General features: G+C 32.2%; 14 protein-coding genes across 14 annotated transcripts; 10 read left to right on the forward strand and 4 right to left on the reverse strand.

Annotated features, from left to right (window-relative positions):
- Positions 1-89: 89 nt before the first annotated feature.
- cubi_01059 (uncharacterized protein) lies at positions 90-1,316 on the forward strand (the record flags this gene model as incomplete). Its single annotated transcript, XM_029018071.1, has 1 exon — positions 90-1,316. The coding sequence occupies one exon, from the start codon at positions 90-92 to the stop codon at positions 1,314-1,316; it is 1,227 nt and encodes a 408-aa protein (XP_028875408.1).
- Positions 1,317-1,481: 165 nt separating this feature from the next.
- Positions 1,482-2,825, forward strand: cubi_01060 (uncharacterized protein; the record flags this gene model as incomplete). Its single annotated transcript, XM_029018072.1, has 1 exon — positions 1,482-2,825. The coding sequence occupies one exon, from the start codon at positions 1,482-1,484 to the stop codon at positions 2,823-2,825; it is 1,344 nt and encodes a 447-aa protein (XP_028875409.1).
- An 817-nt stretch (positions 2,826-3,642) lies between these two features.
- Positions 3,643-4,944, reverse strand: cubi_01061 (MYB domain-containing protein; the record flags this gene model as incomplete). The annotated part of the gene is made up of 1 exon (XM_029018073.1): positions 3,643-4,944. The coding sequence occupies one exon, from the start codon at positions 4,942-4,944 to the stop codon at positions 3,643-3,645; it is 1,302 nt and encodes a 433-aa protein (XP_028875410.1).
- Positions 4,945-5,036: 92 nt separating this feature from the next.
- On the forward strand, positions 5,037-6,767 carry cubi_01062 (uncharacterized protein; the record flags this gene model as incomplete). The annotated part of the gene is made up of 1 exon (XM_029018074.1): positions 5,037-6,767. The coding sequence occupies one exon, from the start codon at positions 5,037-5,039 to the stop codon at positions 6,765-6,767; it is 1,731 nt and encodes a 576-aa protein (XP_028875411.1).
- A 76-nt stretch (positions 6,768-6,843) lies between these two features.
- On the forward strand, positions 6,844-7,686 carry cubi_01063 (PUP1 proteasome subunit Beta type NTN hydrolase fold; the record flags this gene model as incomplete). The annotated part of the gene is made up of 1 exon (XM_029018075.1): positions 6,844-7,686. One exon carries the CDS (start codon positions 6,844-6,846, stop codon positions 7,684-7,686), a length of 843 nt encoding a protein of 280 aa, XP_028875412.1.
- Positions 7,687-7,823: 137 nt separating this feature from the next.
- cubi_01064 (histone H3) lies at positions 7,824-8,231 on the reverse strand (the record flags this gene model as incomplete). Its single annotated transcript, XM_029018076.1, has 1 exon — positions 7,824-8,231. One exon carries the CDS (start codon positions 8,229-8,231, stop codon positions 7,824-7,826), a length of 408 nt encoding a protein of 135 aa, XP_028875413.1.
- A 489-nt stretch (positions 8,232-8,720) lies between these two features.
- Positions 8,721-9,475, forward strand: cubi_01065 (uncharacterized protein; the record flags this gene model as incomplete). The annotated part of the gene is made up of 2 exons (XM_029018077.1): positions 8,721-8,823; positions 8,868-9,475. 2 exons carry the CDS (start codon positions 8,721-8,723, stop codon positions 9,473-9,475), a joined length of 711 nt encoding a protein of 236 aa, XP_028875414.1.
- Positions 9,476-9,570: 95 nt separating this feature from the next.
- Positions 9,571-10,680, forward strand: cubi_01066 (TBC domain-containing protein; the record flags this gene model as incomplete). The annotated part of the gene is made up of 1 exon (XM_029018078.1): positions 9,571-10,680. One exon carries the CDS (start codon positions 9,571-9,573, stop codon positions 10,678-10,680), a length of 1,110 nt encoding a protein of 369 aa, XP_028875415.1.
- A 39-nt stretch (positions 10,681-10,719) lies between these two features.
- Positions 10,720-11,829, forward strand: cubi_01067 (uncharacterized protein; the record flags this gene model as incomplete). The annotated part of the gene is made up of 1 exon (XM_029018079.1): positions 10,720-11,829. The coding sequence occupies one exon, from the start codon at positions 10,720-10,722 to the stop codon at positions 11,827-11,829; it is 1,110 nt and encodes a 369-aa protein (XP_028875416.1).
- Positions 11,830-12,091: 262 nt separating this feature from the next.
- cubi_01068 (RNA-binding protein) lies at positions 12,092-13,282 on the reverse strand (the record flags this gene model as incomplete). The annotated part of the gene is made up of 1 exon (XM_029018080.1): positions 12,092-13,282. One exon carries the CDS (start codon positions 13,280-13,282, stop codon positions 12,092-12,094), a length of 1,191 nt encoding a protein of 396 aa, XP_028875417.1.
- Positions 13,283-13,332: 50 nt separating this feature from the next.
- On the reverse strand, positions 13,333-14,964 carry cubi_01069 (kinesin-related protein k2; the record flags this gene model as incomplete). Its single annotated transcript, XM_029018081.1, has 1 exon — positions 13,333-14,964. One exon carries the CDS (start codon positions 14,962-14,964, stop codon positions 13,333-13,335), a length of 1,632 nt encoding a protein of 543 aa, XP_028875418.1.
- Positions 14,965-15,177: 213 nt separating this feature from the next.
- cubi_01070 (uncharacterized protein) lies at positions 15,178-18,792 on the forward strand (the record flags this gene model as incomplete). The annotated part of the gene is made up of 1 exon (XM_029018082.1): positions 15,178-18,792. One exon carries the CDS (start codon positions 15,178-15,180, stop codon positions 18,790-18,792), a length of 3,615 nt encoding a protein of 1,204 aa, XP_028875419.1.
- A 96-nt stretch (positions 18,793-18,888) lies between these two features.
- cubi_01071 (uncharacterized protein) lies at positions 18,889-19,425 on the forward strand (the record flags this gene model as incomplete). Its single annotated transcript, XM_029018083.1, has 1 exon — positions 18,889-19,425. The coding sequence occupies one exon, from the start codon at positions 18,889-18,891 to the stop codon at positions 19,423-19,425; it is 537 nt and encodes a 178-aa protein (XP_028875420.1).
- Positions 19,426-19,710: 285 nt separating this feature from the next.
- cubi_01072 (DNA-directed RNA polymerase) lies at positions 19,711-25,449 on the forward strand (the record flags this gene model as incomplete). The annotated part of the gene is made up of 1 exon (XM_029018084.1): positions 19,711-25,449. One exon carries the CDS (start codon positions 19,711-19,713, stop codon positions 25,447-25,449), a length of 5,739 nt encoding a protein of 1,912 aa, XP_028875421.1.
- Positions 25,450-25,458: the final 9 nt, after the last annotated feature.

Here is a 25,458-nt window from a genome sequence, read left to right on the forward strand (position 1 = left end):
TTGAACTGGGGAGAACAAATTGGATACCGACCTATAGAATATATCTATAAATGTTATATTAGTTAGATCTTTCATAATTTTTTGTCTAAATGAAACCCTCTCTTAGAAAGAGTATAACTCCCACTAATACAAGAAGTGAAGCTTCTCAGCAATTAAAATCAAGCTTGGTTGCAATAAACTATCTTAGCATTACTATTGACCTGTCAAGTATTATTTTTTCAAGTGGCTACACACCATCTAGGCTTGACATTTTAAATAAAGGTTTTCTTTTGTTGTATTATACCGATCCTTATACTGCTACTATGGCAGCATGGTTCTTTGAAATTCAAGGAATTCCGGCTGCCACAATTTCAGGGTGGTCACTTATTCGCATATGCGGTCCTATTACTTTAGATGAAGTTACCGAAATTATATCATTCAAACCTTTTGCAATAACTTTTTTCAATTATAAAGTTAAGTATTCATGGATTGCTGTTCACGGAATTCACACGAAGCAACTATTGTTCAAATATATTAGGAACCAAAACTGGAATATTGTTGAAGCACTTCACAACCGGAATTTTCAAGATGTTGTTGAAGTGTTGGAAATATTTAATAAAGAAGAGATTCCAAATTGCTGTAATAAATTGGAGTATATGCTCGTAAGCCTACTTGAAAAAAAAAATTATAATATAGAAAATTCTGATCAATACAGGCTACACCAAAAATTAATTTTATTATCTAGATGTTCTAGATTGACAAACGAAATTTATTTAAATGGAACAGATAAGAAAAATACTTGTGGAAGTATTCAGTCTCCACTAAAAAGAGATTTAATGCTTGCAATTAGAAAATACCTATATAGTATTCCAATTTTTACAGAAGCATGTATATCTAAAAGCTCTCTAAAATCGTTAAAGACGGAAGAATGGTACTTAGGGTTTGACGAAAAATCCATATATAGAAAGGAAAATGGAGGTTTTAAAGATTGCCTACAAACAAACGGCAATTATAAGGTGCAAAACAATTCTTCTTTGAATAGAAACAAACTGTTAGAACATATTTTAAAGGTTATATTAATTGAAATAATTAGTCAATTCAAAATAAAACACAATAATAATAAATACCCGAATATAATTGAAATAAGTGAATTATGGAGAGTTAGGTTTGGAATAGACGTTGACATTATTCAATTATTTAAAATAGCAGGACTTAATGAGGACATTAAAAATATTATTGAAGCTACTAACAACAAAATACCAAATATTAGTTGCTGCAATTGTAAAAAACTAAATGCCGATTCAAATTCAGAAAAAACGACTTATCCAAAATCTTAGTTTTATATGATTACAATTACTTAAGGATAAATATAGTTCACTGATCAATTTTTTAGTATCTTAATTAAGTTTTATAAAAATTCCAAGGAATTATTGATTTTTATTAATTTATTTAAATCTTGACCTATAATTTTCAACTAATCAAACCGCGACTTTATTTAAAGGATGTTTTTTGATAAAAGAAAGTTTATTATGCTTTTTAACCCAGTTAGGAGAATACTTAAAGAAAAATACTTCACAAATAACGCACTTAATAGAAATTGGTTGGATTCATTTAGAAATAAATATTGCTTTCGCCTCCGTTATGCAGTTTTTTCCATTTCTACATCTATTGCCTTATTCGCCGGATATTGTTATCAAAATACAAACAAAAAATTGAGTATAAAGGGGATATCTGAACATGAAATTAAATTTTTAAGTTCAATATCTAAGAACATGATAGTTATAAATGTAATGAAAGGGACTAAAGTTAATAGAAATGCTTTTATTAAAGAATTAATTAGGCAAATTAAGAGTGAAGAATTGAATAAATTGGATATTAAAATCTATTATGTTGAGGAAGATTTTTGCAGTAAAAGTGTACCCAATGTTAGCCTTTATAAGGGATATGGTAACATAGTTTCTAATATTGATTTAAATTTTAGGAGCTATGATTCTATTGAAAAAATAAAATCATTCTTTATTCCCAAATCAGAGAATATATTAAATAATCATTCATCAGTTGTCAAGAACATATCCTATAATACTTTTGAAAATGATGTAATAAATGCAAGTGATAAAAACAACCCATTATTGCTTATGTACTATGATGATTACTGCTTAATGTGTTTTCTTATTAGACCATTGATCAATTCATTAGCGAACAAGCTGAGAAACTCAACAAAAATACAATTTGCTAGGTATAACATTGAAAGAAATGATTTGCACGAACTTTCACCCACAGTAAGAGCAACTCCAACATTTGTATTATTTCGTGGTAGGCAAAAACCTGAACATTGGGATGAGTATAGACCTGGCGATTTAATCAACAAAATTGTTGGAATTAAGCATGGAGTTGAAAGTGATATTTGTGATAACAACGAATTGGCTGAACTTAATAGGCTTGAGCAAAACGTTTTTATCAGATTTCAGTTATTTACTATACTAAACATATGGAGTTTATATCTAATGGAACTACAGAATACACTAATCAGCACTCCAAAAGATCAACTTGACAAATTGAATTTTAAACAGATTGAAGATTTGTTATTTATTTCACTAACATTTTTTGAAGATCGAATTCTTTCATCAAAAAACGGTGCTAATTATGGCGGAGTAAATTTGGGAAAAGTAATAAGTTACGATAAAATCATTGAGAAACACAATTTTCAGGAGATTCTTTTGGAAAACGTCAAAAAAGATATGAAGAGATCAGATACAATAGAGGAAAATATTGAACATCTTTTGGACGAGATTAAGGGATATTGCAATGATTACTTAGCTATAAAGAGTCTGATTGAAAAGAACTAACACATCTGAACTTTTATGTTTGATTGGTTGTAATATTCTTCTTTTGGGATACTCATTTCTTGAATTTTGCTTATTTTTGCAGAAATATTATTGAAGCATGGAGAGATTGCAATTAAATTTCCAAAAATTATTGTCTCATTAAATTGTAGTGATTTCTGTAGTATTTTATTATTTCTAAAGCTCACAAAATATACATCATGCCCTTCCTTTGCATATCCATTTATCCAATAATCTATTGGCCCAATTTCATATTCTAGCTTTGGTCTAATTAGACTTATCAAATGTCTTGGAAATCCTGAAACAATTACCCAGTCTTCACTTTTAATACTATCGAAGTTCTCACCTGCGGCATAATTGGTGAATTTCTGTTCAGATGTTATTTCAAAGCATTCTCGTGGAATCATTAGTTCTTTACTCATTTTCCCCTCAATTGTTAATTTTTCACTACGCGCAAGTACTTTGTAGAAAAAAAAAAAAATTAGAAGTTGGTAATTTACTACTCAAGTTTCTATGATAACAATAGGAAATTGCAACCAAGCCATACATTGGGTTTGGAACTACTAAACGAATTTTTTGAGAGATTGGACTAGATAGTCTAGTATATTGCCAATATAAGAACGGTTGTGATGGTTTAATACCAAAAAGTTGTTGCTCTTGTAATATTGTGCCATCACAAATAACTATACCTTTGTAAACAGACGGCGATGGAGACGCGGCCTCGTCGTCTAATGGATATGACGTTGGTCTTCGGAACCAAAGGTTGTGGGTTCGAGTCCCATCGGGGTCGTTTATTTTCGCTTTTTGAAATAAACAATGATTAAGTAATATAACCCTCTGAATGAAATACCTGTTGTAGTGAGCTATACTCTTTCTGTAATCTACTCGTATTTTTCGATCTTTTCTCACGCTTTGATTGAGTTCTCAATAGTTTAACAACAATTTTACGTAGTCTTTTAGTATCTACATGAAAATAAGAACACTGATCAATATTTTCATTAGCATAATCTCCTTCATCTTCTAAAAGGAATTTTGAGTCTGTGGAATCAATTGAGTCTAAATCCTGGCATTGCAATTGTTTATTTCTAAGCCGCTCATATAATATAGAAATTCTATCAGAAATGTGCATATTTTTTTTTGTAATTCTAGTTAATGCCAATCTGATTCTTGACCAGAGAGTTGTAAGAGGGATATGTGCAGAAAGGAGCTTCGGCCAATCGTTATATTTAATTTCATCGATATGTGAATAATTGTATCTAGTTTCATAAAGATACTTTACAGCTTGAGAAAACGTATTCGAAATGAGAGAACGGGTCTGCTCGCCTTGAATAGATTTAAGCTTTGGATAGAGAGAGGAAACATATCTTAGGCGTATTTGACCTTGACTTATTTTTCCATAATAATTTGATAGATCTACTCCATTAATGGGTTGAAGATGAACACCCAACTTTTTATTTATTTTTCTGCAACATTTTTTCCAAAAACTAATATATTCTTTAGGAAAATTAGGAGAACAAAAAGACTCAATAATTGCCTTCCATGAAATCCCTTTGAACGGAAGAAATTTACCTGTATAATGTTCGATGCAATAAAGTACAAACACATCAATAACGAATGGCATTTTTGATTTAAGCAGTTTTTCATGCTGGGAATTACTGTTTAAACTGCATCTTGAATCATCAAGGTTGTTTTCACCGACTTTTGTATGTAAATCACGCCATTTATCCCTAATAGAGGCAGCTGATCTTCCAATAAATTCTACAAACATGCTCCACTTCTTTCCATGCTCATTAACAAGTTTAATAAGTTCTTGCTCTTCTTCTCTTGTCCACTTTCCTTTTTTTCCTCGCATTAACATCCTTTTTGCACAGTAATATATTGATTGAAGAGACCTGTTTGGTAGAGATTCTCCAATAATTGGCCAATGCCTATCTTTTTTTCGTCCTCTAGTTGAGAATAAATTATCTAATCCTTCATCCCAATTCCAGTGTTGAGACTTAATGTATTCTTTTACCGAATTATTAATTATATCTCTTTCATTTGAACTAAACTTCCCTTTTAATATATTTTGATTATTTAAATGGTCATTCCAACTTCTTGTTTGAAATATATTATTTGTCATATTCACTTATTTTTTTTTAATTTTTTTTTTCAATCCAAATAGGAGCGCCAATTTGCTACTTGTGTGAATTAAAATACATAGCTAAAGCTGATATGAGCATCGAATTGCATAAAGTTAATATAATCGAAGCAAGTTCTCAAAGCCACCCTAAATTCTTTTTCAACTTGCAACTATCGGAATATTTTAGGTTGCTAATAGATCGATCAATCGAAATTAGGAATTGGAGAAGGGGCGAAAAATATTGTACAATATTGCAACTCATCAAACCATTGGATACTTGCGACATTTTAAGATGGTGTGAATGCTTATTTTATTTGGCAGATTATTCCGCTATTATTAGAATTACGCAGAATATCTTTATTGAAGGTAATAATTATTGCTCAAGCAAACTAAAACTTTTAACATATAGATCAGAAAGCGAGTTTCTCATGGGGAAATATTTAAATAGTATTGAAACATCAAATTTGATATTGGAAAAAATTAAGCATGCACTGAGTGTAGAGGCAGATAATAAAAAAAAACTGTTTCTAAAACAATTGAGAATCCGAGTTTTATTAGTTAAAGCTCGAATTTATGAATTAAATAATTCGTTTGATGAGTGCAGTAAAATTTACACAAGTGTATTATTAAATGATGATCCAATAAATGTTGTATCTTTAGAAGTGGTATTTTGTTCACATAAATATACAGTAAATGAAAAAATTGAAATTTTCAAACAATGGAAGGATATTGTTCCTAAACGTTACTCTTGGATTTCAACGGTTGTTTGGTACAGAATAATGCATAATTACTCTCAAATGATAGATAATTTCAATAATAATTTTAAGGAAGACACAAATTTATATTCTTTAAACTCAAAAATCCCCTTAAATAAATTTTTGATGACTATACCTATTTATTCTAAAAAGATGATATTTTTAAAAGATAAGATTTACTCAATGGTTAATTTTAACAAGATTAGTATTAATTCACTAAAAACACATATTTTTGATGTATCTAGTCATTTAGACTGTGAAATTTACATTATCATGCAAATGATTTCAACAATTTATGACTCTGGGTACATTTTGACAGTTTCAAATGTTCTTGATGAAAAAATACCTTCATCTCCACTTTCCATTTTTACAATGGGGTGTTACTATTACAAACAATCAATATATTCAAAGTCTGCACATCTTTTTAGAAAAGTAATAGAAATTGAGCCTGGGTTTTACGAAGCTCATCTATTACTTGCACATTCACTTTCACTAAATAATAATAGCACGCAAGCAATTATCGTTTACTCCCATATTCAAGATCAATGGAAAGGAAGCTGTTATGGAACTCTATATAAAGGTGTAGAATACTTGAAAAGCAATAATTATAACATGGCAATGCTCAATATTAGAAGTTCTATAGCACAATTCCCCGATAATCCTATAGTGCTGAATGAATATGGAGTTTTACAATTTTATCAAAAAAAATATGGTGAGTCAGAAAAAACATTTAGAAAAGCATTGGAAAAATACAATACCAATATTATTCAGAATAGTCACTTGAAATATATTTTAGAAATAAATATGAGTTGTTCAATTGTCTGGTCAATACTATATTGCGAAGAGATAGTTTTCAGGCCCCGTATACTTGAGGTAATTTCAATACTCGAAAGGTGCAGTAATATATATGATTCGGCCAATATCGTGTATTTAATAAGTCTGCTCCTTGCAATTTCATACCAGATAAATGGCGAAAAAAAGAAGTCGAGCTCAAAATATTTGGAATGCGTTAGTTTAGGTATTATTCATCCAATCATCTTGAAATCCTTACACACTGTTTGTAACTAGTTATTTATTGGCGCTTTATGTATATACCCTCATAATAAAATTTCTAATTTATTACAAACAAAAAAGCCGAATTAAAATGAATACCTACTTAAATACTTATTTCTTCGAAAGATCAACCAATGGGTTCTTATTTGACAATCATATTGGAACTGGCCCTTCCATATGTGATACAAATGAATTGACAATGGTTAAGACTGGCACCACAATCGTGGGGGTTGCTTGTAATGATTGCGTAGTTCTTGGCGCAGATACTAGAGCAACCAATGGCCCTATAGTTGCAGATAAGGATTGTGACAAGATACATCGGCTTTCAGACAATATCTTTGCTGCTGGGGCAGGAACGGCTGCTGACCTTGATCATGTGACTTCTCTTATTGAAGGGAATCTAGAGTTACAGAAACTACAAATGAATCGAAAACCCAGAGTGGCGAATGCAGTTTCTATGCTTAGTAATCACTTATATAAATATCAAGGTTATGTTGGTGCCCATTTAATAGTTGCAGGGTCTGATTCTACCGGAAATTATGTATTTCAAGTTTCAGCAAATGGTTGTATTATGCAGTTGCCTTTCACGTCCATGGGGAGCGGTTCACTGTGTGCGAGATCGATATTGGAAGCAAGATATAGAGATGGCCTAACAGAGAATGAGTGTGTAGAATTAGTTTCAGCAGCGATCAGGGCAGGGATCTATAATGATCTCTATAGCGGAAGTAACGTGAATATTCTCGTCATCAAAAGCAATTCTGTCAAACATTTTAGACATTTCGATACAGATGCTAGTGAAAGAATCTACCGTCAGCCAAAACCCATTTCATTCCCTATTGGGACGACTCCTATCATTTCAGAAAAGACGGAGGATTTGAGTTCATTCGTCGTAGAAATATCTGAAGCACAAATAGAAGATGAAAATATGGATTAGACCTTACTAGAATCAACTTTTATTAGGATAGGCAGTTAAACTAAAACTATTTCTCTTGTAATTTATGGTAGCTAGTGCCACCCGTTTATTTCAACCGTTAGTCCAATACTTTGTATTAGTTAAGACTTAGATTCCAACTACCTTTCGCCCCTAATTCTCCTTGCTAGTTGAATGTCTTTTGGCATAATTGTTACACGGTGAGCGTGTATGGCACATAAGTTTGTATCTTCAAAAAGTCCAACTAAATATGCCTCAGCTGCTTCCTGTAGTGCCATTACAGCCTGAGACTGAAATCGTAAGTCAGTTTTGAAATCCTGTGCAATTTCTCGCACCAATCTCTGAAATGGAAGCTTTCTAATTAGCAATTCAGTCGAACGCTGAAAGCGACGAATTTCTCTCAGTGCGACAGTCCCTGGTCTATAACGGCGAGGCTTTTTTACTCCTCCAGTAACAGGGGCCGACTTCCTTGCACCCTTAGAAGCCAATTGTTTACGAGGTGCTTTACCTCCCGTAGATTTTCTTGCTGTCTGTTTAGTTCTTGCCATTCTTATAAATTAAGCAAGTAATGTACTCAGATAATAAATTACCAAAAAGTTGCGGTAAATCTGGCGCCAAGTGTAGAGATCTGAAGAATAAAAAGTTAAAGAATAAAAAATGGATATTTACAAAAATAAATTAAACAGATTGTTCATATTCAACAGTATTTATAAATCAAAATGAACAAAAGAGATAATTAAATTGTTAAAATATTTTAAGTTATTAATTTTTAATTTTTTCGAAATTTGTGTAAAAATAATTAATGAAATATTATAAATACCAATCTTAAGGTGTTATGTTTACCATTAGACTTCAAAAATTTAATAAAACCATTTATTTTAGCCAATTATTAATTCAAAAAGAAGTGACCACTTAGCGCGCGTAGAATTTAACCATTTATTACTTTTTAAAAATGTTTTCCAATATTCATAAAAAAAAGAAAATCTCTTCAGAACTGGTAAGTTATAAGGTATTCGAAATTGGGTCTATATATTTCTATGCAGTTTAAGAACATAGGAAAGGATGGAATATCTGTTGAGCTAACTAATATTGAGCCATACATTATTAAGGACTTGATGCAGTCATTTATTTACACAGAGAGTAAGTTGACTAGTAGATATAATGAGCAAAATTAATTGATTTAGATATTAACACTACTAAACAACGAAATTCCAATTTTCCAAAGTTCCAATTTAGTTTTTCTAAAGGTGACAATTTTAACAGCCGATTATATGGCGGTTGCCCAAATTGTGGTAATTCATACGATTTTTTATTTTTATTAGATGGTTTTGAGAACAAATATGTAACTAGCACTTATGTGATGTCTAGAAGCTATTATTTGAGATGCAAAATATGCAATCATCAGTTTTTGAAATTACATGACCAGAATGTTTCAGATTCTTCAATTAATACTACTTTTTACAGCAGTTCTATTGATAAAAAACGTATTTATATATCAGGTATCAGAAAGTCATTGTGTTTTGGAACTAGTATTAAGTGGTGGGCAAAGTCTAATAATTTTGGGAAAAGAATAGAAAAGGAATTGGATGACAAGTTAAGCAAATCTAATAGTGTAATGAGGGTCTTAGATGCTATGCATAAAAAGAAGGCCCCTAAAATCCAGGAAATTTGTCCTGAATGTTCACACAACGAGGCATTCTTCACTCAATTTCAAGCTAGATCAGCAGATGAGGGTACCACAGTTATGTATGAGTGCTGTAAATGTCAGCATCGTAGGGTTGTTAATAATTAGCCTAAATTTTTCCTTATAAACTTTTTTTTTCCTTTTGTGCGCTTTTTATTTGCGCTTTATATTATTTCACATTCAAATAACATTATTATGGGTTAATGTCTCTTGATGTTCCTCTGAATTCAACTGAACCTACAAAGGAGGGCCGTTTTCTATCTGTTTTGAATCAAGAATGTATTGATCTCAAACTTTTGCAAGATCTACTTTGGTCCGGCGTTCCAAAAGGTTCTCCGCCAGAGTTAAGAAGAGATGCCTGGCAGATAATGTTGGGATACCTACCACCAAGGAAGGATCGAAAGAGTTCGTATAAGCTGAAAAAAATAAGCGAATATAGATTGCTTTTAAAAGAACACATTGATCACGATAATTATTCTGAGCAAGAAAAAAAGATATTAAGACAAATTAGAGTAGATCTACCCAGGACCTCAATTGAATACGAATCTTTAAGGAATCAAGTCATTCTTGATTTAATGGAAAGAGTATTATTTCTTTGGGCAATTCGAAATCCTGCTAGTGGATATGTCCAGGGAATTAACGATTTAATACCTCCTTTTCTTGTAGTATTTTTACTTCCATTCTGTCCAAAAAACGATATTGGGCTCTTAGATATTGGGAAAATATCTTCTGAGAGGATGCTTGAAATTGAGGCTGAAATATATTGGTGCTTGACAAGAATGCTAGATACACTTCAAGAGAATTATGTTACGGAACAACCAGGAATACACAAACTTATTGTACATCTACAAGATATTATAAAAAGGACTAATAAACCTCTATTTCAACACTTGAAGGAACAAGGTGTTGATTTTCTACAATTTTCATTCAGATGGATGAACTGTTTATTAACCAGAGAATTCCCGATTAAATGCGTTGTAAGGCTTTGGGATACATATATTGCAGAAAACACTCTAAATAAAACAAATAAGCCACTAAGATCAAGTTCAATCACATCATTGGATAAGCTTTCTACCGGAAATAGCGTAATTTCACACTTTAATGCATTTCACGCATATGTATGTGCAGCATTCCTATTACATTGGGAAAAGGAACTTAAAAATATGGATTTTTCAGAAATCATGTTATTCTTACAAAATTCTCCTACAAAAAATTGGACAGAAAGAGATATTGATTCACTACTTGCTCAAGCCTTTGTTTTGCAAAGTTTGTTCCATTTCTCTCCAAGACATCTAATTGATTATTCTTCTTGATTAAATACCGCAAAATGAAATTTAATTTACATTAAATGAATGAATAAACTAAAGATAGCATTATTCTCATTGCAACCCAAAAAAACCATTATTTCTATTTGTGAACATATAGGTTTGTTTAAAAATTCTGCCCTTCAAGTAGATTTGGTGAAAGATATCCTAAACTGTGAAATTTTAAAGAAATACCCACTTTCTTTAATATATCAAAAAAGTATAATATGTGAAATAATAAAGAGTATTGAAAGTGATGGTGGCGAAGTTTCCGATGAATTGTATATTTATTTGTCTCAATTAATGGGTTCGATTCAATATAATCTGCCTTCTCATATTGTATTAACACTCCCCAATAATCTATCTATTATTGACCAGCACAACTCAAATTTAGGCAATTTTAGAAATTTTGTATTTGGTTTTAAAGAGTGTAATTTGGTTGGAATGAGGCCTTGGTCTGCTGCATATCGTCTCGTTGAATGGTTAGTTCATTCTTCAAAACTTGAAAGGAACGTTGCTAATTCCGACATCATTGAACTTGGTAGTGGAATTGGCATTTCTAGTATTATACCATTTTCGGTTTTGCCGATAAAAAGTGTATATTCTACTGATTACGATCCAACAATTATTAGCAACCTAAAGTATAACTTTGAGATTAATGGTATTTCACTAAACTCAGAATCGGAAGAATCAACCCAATCTTCTTCTACTAAAAGATGCGCAAGGGTAATGTGTCTTGACTGGGAAACTACTAATATAAATATTGCAAAGAAAATAATTAAGCCCCTAATGAACCCTATCATTATTTCATCCGACGTGATTTATGACAATGAATTGACTTTTTTATTTGTTAAAACTCTTCAGTTTTTGCTGTCATCTTCTTACGAAAAAAAATTTGGTTTTTATCCCAAAAAATTTGTTTCTAAAGACTCTAGTAATAAATCAGTTAAGTGGAATGAGCTTCAAGAAGCTGATTTTAACTCAATTTCAGCATATGCTATCTCTGTGAATACAATAAGAAATGAACAGACTATTCAATACTTTGTTGATCGTTGTATTGAGAGTGGTTTAACAATCTCGCGTGATTACACTGCCATTCCATCGTTATTTAATATTGAACTAGATATATCAACAATTATCTTCATTATTAGTTATTAATCCCAAATTTAAGAAATAAGTTTAAATATGGAGATTTTTCCTTTTGAGCTAACTATAGGATATTTTTAGATCAATAATATTAATCACCAATAGCTTAAAAACACCTATTTGTATTGTTATCGATCCATTTATAGATAATACTAATCTAAAAAATGGTCCGAATAATTAGTTTTGCCCAATACTAAATAGTGAATTCTAATCTAAACAACAGTTGTACAGTAAGCATTCAAGTATTCATTCGAGAATTGGGAAATATAAATATTTAATAACTAAAAGCACTATTATTGGAATTATCACGTTCAATATCAGTTATTGGAGGCTTAAATGTCGATAATAATATTTTTAAAGACTCAGCAATATTTCCTGTTCTTGTGGAATCGTCACTTGGATGTTTTGTAATCGGTATAAATTTATTAAATTCACCCGAGTTGCCTGTTACTTGAGTAGGGACCGGCAATGGACATGATAAACTAAAATCCGAATGGTTGTTTATTCTATTACGACTTAAATGCTGTTTTGAAAATTCGGAATATAATTCACAATCTGAAACATTTCTTGCAACTAGCCTTTTAAACATCTCGGAAGTACCACATTTCTTAAGCCTATTTTTCTTTTTTGTATTAAATGACAATTGCCGCTTATGCTTTACTTCGTTTGGAATACGAAGGGATTGATTCTTCATGCTCGAGCCCTGGCCACTTAAGATAGTTTGAAAGTCAGAGTTTAATGTTCTACTATGAGTATTTGCAAACTGGATCTCTAAAATTACGCCATTAAAATCATATCCATTGAGAGCTTTTTGGGACGCTTCCGCACCTCTAATATCATAAAATTCTATAAATTTCTCTGATTCTCGCTTTCTATTGCTACTAACCTTTTTAACTTCTCCATAGGCGCAAAACAACTGTTTATAATCATCTTCTGTATTCGGATCTATAGCAGTTTTATCATTTATAATCGGCTTAATATACAAGGTTCCTGTATTAGTATCTTTTGAGGGTTTATTATCTCTACCTCTAGAATACTGTGCACCAATTATTCTCCCTTGAACTAAGGAACTTTTCAATGTATTTCTGGCGCCTTCAGCTTTTCTTATATCGAAATACTCTACAAATGCAATTCCTTTGTGAGGATAAACTGCAACTTTCTTTAGATCGCCAAATGGTTCACAAAGCTCTCTAACTGAATCTTCAGTCATATCATATGGTAGTTTACAAAGGTAAAGTGTCCTGGAAATATATGTTTCAGTAAAGTAATCATCTACAGCAGTTGAAAATACATGTTTACATGGATTTTTAGATGTGTTTTGATATTTAACTAAGCATTTTTGGTGATTCGGATTCAAAATGAGTCTACTACCATTCGTGCTTGTAATATTTTGAGAATATGGGCCTGATCTAAACATTGAAACATGTTGGGTTGCTTTTCCCCAAAAATGTGCCAAATGATCCATTTGGAAAAAAAATGTTTTACCGCCTATGGGCGCCCATAGCTGGCGCTTAATCAGTTTTTTTCTTTGTTACGATTTGTTATACAGTTTTGAACTTTTGATGCAAATCTTAGCGAGCTAATAGTCTCATTTATGGAATTCAAGGAGGGTGAGATATGAACTAACATGGCAGCCTTACTATTCCCTCCGAGTGAATTTTTAAGAATCATTGTTAGTTTGCTGTTTCTAAAAGGTATATGATCCTTTTCTAAATTTATAGATTGAATTACATCTCCTAGTGCACTTAAGGACTTATTAATGAATTGAGTTTCCTTCATTCTCTCTCCTGTAACACCACTTTTGCTAGCTCTTTCTGATCCGGCCAAGTCAATTAATGAAAGTGTTGAGTTTATATTTCTTGAGTCATTATTTGGTGTATCTGTTCCCTTACCATGTTTTCCAGATATTTTTAATTGAATAATACTGTGTGATCTTGAGCTTCTTTCATTACAATCTGTTGATGCTTCCGATCGGTTTTTTTGTGCTATTTTAAGTAAGTTATTTATATCATTAATGCCGCCGACTTTGATTGAATTTATACCAACAATTGTTGCAGACCCAAATTGATCTATTTTTACTTCCGAATTTTTTTGTTTAGTCGTAGTCAGGTCACGTATAGTTTCGTTGTAAACTTCAATTGCAGAATATTCGATGTGATATGACCACCCCTTTTCAATATTCCTATCAATGCTTTCAAAAATTAAATTAAGAGCTCTAGGAATCATTCCATACTCGTTTTCGTCCTTTCCGCCCATCATAGTGAAAGTTTTTCCGCTTCCAGTTTGCCCATATGAAAACAAAGAAACATTATAACCATCTAAAGCAGATTGAATAAGCTGTGAAACTTCTTCAAATACTTCAGATTGAGTTGAAATTGATGAGAAAATATAGTCAAATTTAAATGTTAAAAGGCTTATACCTCTCGGGGTTGAGTTTTTTATAGTAATTGTGGATGCATCCTCTGAAATATCATATTTGATACAAGAATCCTGTTCAGAAATTGTTGGAGGTCGAATTCTACAAAATACTCGTATATTCCCTTTTATATCTTGTAGTTCATTAAATAACTTTCTCCTAGTATCATTTAGCAATATTGAATGGCGTTGTAAACGATATCTCCACGACAAAATCTCTTGGTTTGCAAGCTCTATTTGTTGAGCTAAAGATAATCTCGCCGTATTAGCCCAATATTTTTTCTTAATTGTTTCATTTAATAGTTCCAGCCTATTTTCGAGATCTTTTTTAATTTGCGTCCTTTCTGAAAATGTTTTTTTAAGTCTATTGTGCTCGTTAGATGTGCCAATGTATAATTGTTTTAATTTACTTAATTTTGTTTCAATTCTTGACAATTGATGTCGTTTATGTTCTAAAGCCTCTTGAATATCTTTTTTGAATTTATTCATTTCATTTATATAAGATGTATGATCTTCTACCATAACAGCAATTTTTTCTTTAATTGAATTAATAGTGTTACTTTTTTCCTTGTTTATTATAATAAGCCTATCAGTATCATTTTTTTTTTTTACTAATAAATCCGTAATTTCAGCTTGTTTATTTTCAAGATCATTAATCTTCTCTTGAAAATAGATATTAATACCTTCTTGTCTAGATTTAGAATATTTTATTTGTGTATTTTCTTTCTTCATTTTGATGAATTTATTCACAAGTAGGAATTATTAACCCACAGCAAAATCATAACCGCTTCAAAAAAACGTGTTAAAAATTTTTAATACGAAATTAATAACTTTTTCTATCTTATCTTTACTCCAAAGTCAATGTGATAACTAATTCTTTGCATTCTCAATTAAACACTAAAGCATCGCGCTAAAATATCAGAAAATGTAAAAATAACAAAACTTATGCCGAATAATTCTTTCGATGAAGTCCCAATTAGGGATACAATTAAATTACTCCATGAAAAACTCTCTAAATTGTTCTACCTGGATAGCATAGAATCTCCTGAAATTCTTCGAGATATTGGTTTATCTATTTCAAAATGTAGTGACTACTGTATTTCATCTTGTGCAGAGATTATTATTCCGCCTATAATAATGACAATTCACAACTGTATTAGGAACGAGTGCAAAACCCAGTTACATCCAACTGATAGAATAAGCGATTTGAATCACAATAATTCTATTTGTAAAAAATATTCTCTACAAATAGAAGAGTTGTTAAAAATTTTGTTCAATGTTTTACAAAAAATCAATAAAAAAACATCAAAGATTGTTTTTAGTCGCATTTCAATGGCTTTTTCTGATATAATCCATGTTATAGCTAAGGTTCTACATATTTATATTCAAGAAGGAAATGAATTTATTATTGAACATTGTATTAAGATATCTCATTTTAGCTTTAATATTTTTTGGGAATATTGGGAATATAAAGATATCAACACAGACACAAATCAGTATCTTATTTTCCCAGTGACAATACAGTTTTTATTAACAATAGCAATTCCTAATAATAAAGAGTTCAAGTATTCAAAAGAAATCAGAATCTTATCATTAAAGCTATTATCTGAAATTCCTAGTATTGTCAAAAATAACGAGCCATTAATAAAAGTGTATCCAGGAGTTATTCAGAAATTAAGTATGGAGATCATTAATTCGATTACAAAACATAGCCCTAATATACTAGAAATTTCATTATTAACAATGATTGAATGGATAAGTAATTGCCTTTGTAATATAAATCCTGGAACAATGAATTATCATTCTAATATGGAAAATATTAAAAATACGGGTAAAATATTGAACTATATTATTAAGTATAAAACATTTGAATTTAACCTGCATGGCTCATCTACAAATGGTCATATATACTATTCGAACGACAAAGCATACATGTTAAAGGTCAGATCATTTCTTGTGTCTATTGCAAGTATGTGCTTGACAGATTTATTTTATATTTTTCATGATAGTTTTGATGAACTTTTAGAAACTTCTCTAGACTTTTTGGTTTCAATGAAATGCGAAGATGATTATATAAATCCATTAGTTGATCATGTATTTAATTCGATTTTGAAGAATCAAAGCAAGATCAAAATGATATTTTTTTCAAAATATTTGCAAAATTTTGTAGTTAGCTTTGAATCGATTAATACAGAAAAACTCACCTCAGTTGAATTTTATGAAGAAAATAACTTAATAGAGTTTGTCCGTATATTAACTAAATATATTGGTTTCCAAAAAATAGAAAGCCAATCTTTTCAGAATATAATTTCCACATTTCATGCAGACAAATTCCTAGACTTCTTTTTTAGAACGCTAATTACTAATCGAAGCCTAAAAATGTATGAAAAAACAATTAAAGATTTCAAGAAAACTTCTTACGGCTTCAAATATGAAAGCTCATCATTATGTATGGAAAATTGGATTATAAAGGCAATAGATATAGCAGAGATAGTGAAAATTTGTTTAATCAAAAGTTATTTTGATGATGTTACCAATAATAACGAAAATTTTGACAACATTGACTACAATGAAATTTTTCAACTTTATGGTGATGTATTTACCTTAACTTTTTTCAACATCAAGAGACTTGGGTTTGAGAAATCAAAGTTAATTTCTGGCTTAATAATAAAATCGATTTCAATTTCAATATTAAATTTAAGTTATGAAAAAATGGACCATAAATATATTTTCGGTTGTTTAATGACATATTTTGTGAAGCTTAATACTAAGAACAAAGATGACTATAATTCAATGCTAGATTTTATTCTTAGAATCTCACTATGTAATGCTTCACAACTCATTTTAGATCATTCAGTATTAGGTAAAATTCAATTTTTAGAACTTCAGAATCTTGAAAGAAAAAAGTTGCCAAATATTTTAATTAATTGGTTCGAATTCACAGTTGAAGAACTAAATAAAGATTTTTGTCTCCAAAACTTATCAGATGGAAAAGAAATTAATAGAAATATACTATTAATTCTTTTGGGAAATTTGTTATTAATTGCAAGAAAGATTGAATTAGACAACAAAATTTTTATTAGAAAATTTAATAAGATCGTAGTAAAATTAATATCACTATATGGTAATGGCTCTCCAACTACTAAGAAAATCACAACTTACGTTTTGGATCAAGTTGTTCATATGTTAGGTTATTCATCACAGAAATTTTCAATCAATACAGTTATTAGTGAATATTCTGTTGAAATTATCAGGTCGTTAGAAATGATGTACTATAAAGGCTACTCCAAAGAAAAAGTAGATCTAATCCTCACAGCTCTTGAACATTGCAAGTTAGAATTTATTTTAGAATTGTCTGATATTATTGAAAGATTTGATGATTTACATATTAATAATAATCTTTGGATATTTGAGTTTGTTGCAATAACTACAAAACGTCTCTCAAGGTACATTTTAAGATATTGGAGTAACTTTTTATTTCACAAAATCCTCAAAAACTCTGAAATTTCTGTTTTCAGACGGAAACTTGAATCTTCTAAAGGATTAAATACCGCAATTAAAGAAGCCTGTTACGGATATTTTGTAGATTATATGATTTCTCAAGAAAATAATATTGTTGAATTCTATTCAACACATATTTTTACTGAAAATGATATTGAAAACCATACATTATATCATTTAAATTTTTTAGAAGATAATCTACTTGAAGAAAAATACATTGAGGTTTCAAATATTCAAAAAATTATTGAAAGGGTAATTCAAATTATTTATTCATATACATCTAATATTGATGGGAAGAGCTTTACTATCCCGAGTTATCAACATTTATCCACGTATTCGTTATTAAATTGTATTTTTATACTTTCAACTAAGCCAGCTAGTTTATTTCCTTATGCAAACATGATTATTCCTAGCCTAATTAATCAATGGTCAACTACAGTAAATAAAATAAAAGATAATAGTATAGGCTACTTTAAAATTGAAACGATCAAATTACGTGAGCTTTATCAAACAAATATTATTATAATGCAACTAATTATTTCGTGTGGAGACTTTGCAATAAAAATTATGGAGGAAAAAATAATTCCATTAATTACTGAATTTATTGAGTTAATTCTTGCAAATTATGAAATAATTATATTAATGGATGATAAAGAGTCAAAAATGAATTCGGAATTTCAAAAACTGTGTATATCCGTATTGGAAATTCTTTATTATTTCACAAAATCTTATCTTAAATTAAATATGGCCGAAATCAAGTTTGAGACTTTAAATTGCATAATAAAATTACTATTATCCCCTAGCAATTCGTTTTTTTCCATGAGATGGCGGATTGTTATATCAAAAATTATATTGAATATCTTTTTTAAGTTTCCAAGTATTATTAATTCTAAATTAATTATTCAGAAAGAAAATAACACCACTATACACATAAAAGAATCAATTATAATGATTAAATTGGTGGAAAATAATCTCGCTACTATTTTCAACAGCAATATTAATATTATTTCCGAAACTCAAGGGGAGTTATATTTAAAACAAAAAATTAACAAATTTTAATTCGCGGGTTTTTAGGACATGTAATTTTTTGTTTAGTAATACAACCAACTTGTTTGTTAAGAACTAAAAAGAAAAGTAATTAATTCAAACCATAAAATGGACGGAAATGAGATGGTTTCTAAGGATAAAGAAAATTTATACCAAACAGGTTTTAACCCCACTATTAAACTTGATAGAAAATTAATATTTTCAAGTAGTGAGAAACATAATCTTTGGGAATTTTTTTCCAATAATTTTTTATTATTTAAATTTTACCCATCAGGAATTGAGATTGAAAAGGAATTAGAATCAATGCATAAGATGATAAAAATTTTTGAAAACTGGAAGTCGTTGATTTCAGCAAAAAAAATGTCTTTAATCGATTTTTGCAAAGCCATCGAAAAATTTACATTTCATGCAGAAACTCAGGATTACCGTTTAAAGGCAATATACAAATACAAATCACTCAGGAAAGAGGTAGATTCAAGAAAGCATTCTCTTAAAAGCGACATAGTTAATGATCAAATTCCTGATTTGAAATCAGAAACTCTTAATCAGAACTTAGGGAAAGGATGCGGGATTGAGGAAAAGCTAAAAACCAGAAGAGAGTTAGCTTTAAAGAGAAGAAAACTGCTTTTAATAAATAGGGAATAAATAATTTAATTTATCCTAACAATTAATAAATTATTTACCATTCTATAAGCTTAAAATACATATTTGTAAAGTCTGTAATCATTTAGATAAATTAGAGGAAGAAATACAAATACTAGTTTTCCAATTAAGTGTCTTAAATTTTATTTTTTATACCACCGCTTATATTCATTAGACATGACGCCCTGATGATCGATATAATAATTGGAAAAAAAAATACAATCATTGCGCTGCTGTTCGTGATTTTGGTGTTGAGGCCATATTTAAAGGTATATTACCCAGAAAATTATGTCCACAGCATTGGAGTTGAACTCTCCATTTAGCAGTAAAGAGTTAAAGAGGGTTTTTAGTATCGAGTTTGGCGTACTTTCACCTGAACTTATTCGTAAGTATTCTGTACTCGAGATTAAAATATCTGATATTTATGAGAATGGAAGACCTAAATCAGGTGGGCTTAATGATCCATTACTGGGTACAACAGACTACCATATTCTTTGCGAAACTTGCCACATGGATATAAAAACTTGCCCTGGTCATTTTGCACATATTGAGTTGGGAAAGCCTATGTTTCATATTGGATTCATTACTACCGTACTTAAACTCCTCAGGTGCGTGTGTTATGCATGCTCCAAATTATTTGTTGATACACTGGATCCTAAGTTTAAACAAATAAAACGCATTAGAAACCCAAGACTTAGACTTAAAAGAATTCTAGAAATGAGAAGCTCTTCATCTAGGTGTGTAATTTCTAGTGATGGTTCTGGATGTGGATTTATTCAGCCAACCTATTCAAAAGAAGGATATAATTTATATATCAATCAAAACCAAGATGAAAACAGGATTATTGATGATGAAACAATTGATTCAAAAAGGTTGTTAACCGCAGAAGAAGTACTTACAATTTTCAAAAGAATATCTCACGATGACATGAAAATTCTTGGTTTTGATCCAGTAAAATGTAACCCTTCTTGGTTTATTAATACCGTGATACCAATCCCTCCGCCGGCTGTAAGACCATACGTTCAGTTTGGAAGTGATCGGAGCGAAGATGACTTGACTTTAAAACTACAACAGATAATCAAATTGAATGAGAATCTTAAAAAGCAAATTCGTATTGGCTCACCTGAACATATTATTAGTGAGATGTCAACAGTTCTGCAATATCACTTGATTACACTTATTAACAACGACTTACCTGGCTTACCACAGTCTAGAACAAGGAGTAACAGACCAATAAAATCTCTTAGAGCGCGCCTTAAGGGTAAAGATGGCCGTATACGTGGTAACTTGATGGGGAAAAGGGTAGATTTTTCTGCAAGAACAGTAATTACAGGCGACCCTAACTTGGCAGTGGACCAAGTCGGAGTTCCCTACTCTATTGCTATGACACTTACTTATCCTGAAGTCGTCACACCTTATAATATAGAGGAACTAAAGGAGTTGGTAGAAAGAGGGCCACATGAGTGGCCAGGAGCAACTAGTATTATTCAGGAGGATGGGACTAAAATCGATCTAAGATTCTCCAATACTTCGAATAGTTCAAATAATTTGCTTCAGTATGGATGGAAGGTTGAAAGGCATATGAAGAATGATGATTTAGTACTTTTTAACAGGCAACCCAGTTTACATAAAATGAGTATTATGGGCCATCGCGTGAAAATTTTACCTTATTCCACCTTTAGACTTAATCTTTCAGTAACATCGCCATATAATGCAGATTTTGATGGAGATGAAATGAATCTCCATCTTGCTCAGTCGCATGAGACCCGTTCTGAAATCAAAAACTTGATGATGGTTCCAAGGCAAATAGTTTCTCCTCAAGGTAACAAACCAGTAATAGGTATAGTCCAAGACTCATTACTTGGGATTTTCCTTCTTACTAGAAAGTCAACATTTTTAACTAGAGAAAAATTTTTACAGTTATTGTTGTGCATTCCGTATTGGAATGGGAATATTCCCCCTCCTGCAGTCCTTAGACCGCAACCTTTATGGACTGGAAAGCAAATTATAACTGTACTGTTGGCATTCACAACAGATTTAGGAGAACCAATTGAGTTAAATTTAATGCGAGATGGGAGCATTGTATCAATTAAACAGTCTAACAACTCTAATGCAGATAAAGATGATTCTAAAGAGACCATAGTTAACAATCCTTGGATATCTGAGTTAGATAATCAGGTAATCATCCAAAAAGGAGAACATATTTGCGGAATACTCACAAAGAAAATTGCTGGATCGTCTTCTGGTTCATTAATACATATTTTGTGGAATGAGATTGGCCCGGAAAAAACCGGATTGTTTTTGACATACACCCAGATGGTAGTAAATACATGGCTTCTTGAACACGGTTTTACAGTAGGATGCCAAGATATTCAACCCCAGAGCTTTACTTTAGAAAAGATAATGAACTCTTTGGAAGGGTCAAAACTACAGGTTCAACAGATTATTAGACGCGCTCAGAAAGGTAAGCTTGATTGTCAACCAGGTAAGAGCTTAATTGAATCTTTCGAAGCCCAAGTTAATCAAGAACTGAATAGTGCACGCGAGTTATCCGGCACAATTGCAACTGAGAACCTTGACTCTTCGAAGAACAATATAGTTGCGATGGTTCAATGTGGAAGCAAGGGGTCCACGATTAATATCTCACAAATTATGGCATGTGTTGGACAACAAAATGTTGAAGGTAAACGTATTCCATTTGGATTTAGAGACAGAAGCTTGCCACATTTCCTCAAATATGATTATGGGCCAGAAAGTCGCGGTTTTGTCTCGAACTCATATCTTTCGGGTCTTACTCCTCAAGAAGTTTTTTTTCATGCAATGGGAGGTAGAGAAGGAATTATCGATACTGCATGCAAAACTTCGGAGACGGGTTATATACAAAGGAGACTAATAAAGGCAATGGAGGACTGTATGGTACAATATGATAGAACTGTTAGGAATAGTAACGGTGATATTATTCAGTTCCTTTACGGAGAAGATGGAATGGCAGGAGAATTTATTGAAGATCAAGTTATTGAACTATTACAGATGGAGGCGGCAGTGTTTCAGCATAAGTATCGGCATAATGTTGAACACCCGAGATGGGGCTCTACTTGGGCAGGTGTGCAACCATCCTTGATTAAAAATCTTCAGTTTGATTTAGAATCTCAGAATATATTGAATTCTGAATACAAACAACTTGTAACAGACCGTGAGCAACTGGGGAAAGATATTTTTCCGGATGGGGAAACGAGACAGCACCTTCCAATAAATATCAATCGGATAATTCAAATGGCTCAGCAAAAGTTCCCTCAAAGAGTAAGCGACGCGTCATCAAGCAAGGATTGGGGGCCAGTATTCATAATAAGAAAGGTTGAATCATTGCTTGATAGATTATTGCTCTGGAAGAATGTCGGGATTATTAACGAGGAAAACAATACAAATAAATCTAATTTTGTATTTGATAGCATTATTGCCGAGGTTCAAAAAAATGCGACAACCTTATTAGGAATACATATTAGAAGCTCCTTAGCTAGTAAGAAAATATTGGAGGTTGATAGGCTTGGGCCAACAGCATTTGAATGGATACTTGGAGAAATCGAACATCAATTTTATAGAAGCCTTGCGCACTCTGGTGAAATGGTTGGTACTATAGCAGCGCAGTCAATTGGTGAGCCCGCAACCCAAATGACATTAAATACCTTCCACTTTGCTGGTGTGGGCTCCAAAAATGTAACTCTTGGTGTTCCAAGACTGAGAGAGTTAATTAATGTTGCAAAGAATGTTAGAACGCCAACACTTACGGTTTATCTCGAAAGTGGGATTGCAAATGATCAAGAACAGGCGAAAGATGTATTGACATTACTGGAGCATACGACATTACAAAACATTACAACGATCGCACACATTTTGTATGATCCAGAACAAGATAAGACAATTGTTGAAGCTGACAAAAGTTGGGTTAGCGATTATTATGAATTTCCTGATGATGCGGATATTACAAACAGGCTTGGTACTTGGCTGTTAAGAATACAACTAAATAATAAGCTCGTTACTGATAAGAAACTATCAATGAAAGAAATTGGCGATAAGATTTTAATGGAGTTCAGTAAGGATGAGCTGGATTGTATTTGGACGGATGATAATTCGGATGAGCTAGTTTTAAGACTTAGGATTAAAAATATTGAGCCTAATGCTAATAATGTGCGTGATAACATACAATCTTCTGAAGAGAACGACTCAATCTCTCCATCCATTACATCTGGGGTTGAAGAACATAAGTTTTTGGAGAAACTGATGACGGAATGCCTTTCTCAAATTACACTCAGAGGAATAAACAATATTAAGAAAGTTTATATGAAAGAGGAGCAGGTATCTAAATATGATAGTATTAGTCAAAAGATGGTAAGAGATAACCAATGGGTGCTTGACACAGATGGATGCAATCTTGAAGCAGTGCTTTGCCATACGGCGATAGATAGTTCTAGGACTATTTCAAATGATATAACTGAAGTCTTCAGTGTACTGGGGATTGAAGCTGTAAGAAGAGCTCTACTTAAAGAACTGAGAACGGTTATTTCATTTGATGGAAGCTATGTAAATTATAGACACTTAGCATTACTCTGCGATAATATGACTCAAAAGGGGCACTTAATGAGTATAACAAGGCATGGTATCAATAGAGTAGATAAGGGACCACTTCAAAAATGCAGCTTTGAGGAAACTGTTGAGGTTTTAATGGATGCTGCTATGTTTGGAGAAACAGATTACCTAAACGGCGTAAGCGAAAATGTCATGGTTGGGCAGCTCGCACCATATGGAACTGCCTGCTTTGATGTATTGATTGATCCAGATAAACTGAGGGATACTGCTACTCACCTCGAAATCCATGGAGAATTTGCCAAACTTGGAAAGTTTTCCACACTTTCTCAAACGACTAGGTTATACTCTGAGAATGGATCATTTGAATCAGACTCTTTTGAATCTCCGATGTCGCCTCTTTCTCCGATGTCTCCTCTTTACCAATCGTATGAGCCAATGTCTCCTATGATCTCTGGCCAATTTTCTCCAGTTCAAATGACCCCAAGATCGCCTATGAGCCCAGTTTCGCCGGGGGGGATATTTAGCCCAGTTCCCTATTCTCCTATGAGCCCATCTTCACCATTAATGGATTACACTCCAACTTCTCCCATTTATGCAGCAAGCAGTCCAACATACAATACAGAGCTTTCTGAGAGGGCTAGAAAAAAATACAAAGTTAATAACACACTAAGTTCCTACTCACCATCTTCACCTTTAAATTCGAATAACAAAATAAACAACATAAGTCCAGACATATCTCCAACTTCTCCACACTATTCACCAACATCACCACATTACTCCCCAACTTCGCCGCATTATTCACCAACCTCACCACACTATTCCCCGACCTCGCCGCACTATTCTCCAACGTCGCCTCACTATTCTCCAACGTCGCCTCACTATTCTCCAACGTCGCCGCACTATTCGCCTACATCGCCGCACTATTCCCCAACATCACCGCATTATTCTCCAACTTCACCACATTATTCACCAACATCGCCACATTATTCACCAACATCACCACACTATTCCCCGACCTCGCCGCACTATTCTCCAACGTCGCCTCATTATTCTCCAACATCGCCGCACTATTCGCCTACATCGCCGCACTACTCCCCAACTTCTCCCCACTACTCCCCTTCATCACCGCATTATTCACCGACTTCTCCTCATTATTCTCCTACATCGCCTAACTACAATCCAGCATCTCCAAATTATTCTCCTACTTCACACTATTCGCCTACCTCACCTAACTACAACCCCACCTCACCTAACTACTCCCCATCCTCGCCTAATTATGTTTCTAACAGTTCTAATTCTCCCAGATATTCGCCTTCATCACCGCATTATGACCCTGCGGCCGTTACGTCGGTCCCGAAGTCTCCATCGTATTCTGTTGATAAGATGGTGCAGGACGCCGAATACTCACCATCTTCCCCTCTTGACGAGGTAAAAAATTCGTAAAATACATTT

This window comes from Cryptosporidium ubiquitum, assembly GCF_001865345.1.
Source record: "Cryptosporidium ubiquitum isolate 39726 chromosome Unknown contig_16, whole genome shotgun sequence".
NCBI lineage: Eukaryota > Apicomplexa > Conoidasida > Eucoccidiorida > Cryptosporidiidae > Cryptosporidium > Cryptosporidium ubiquitum.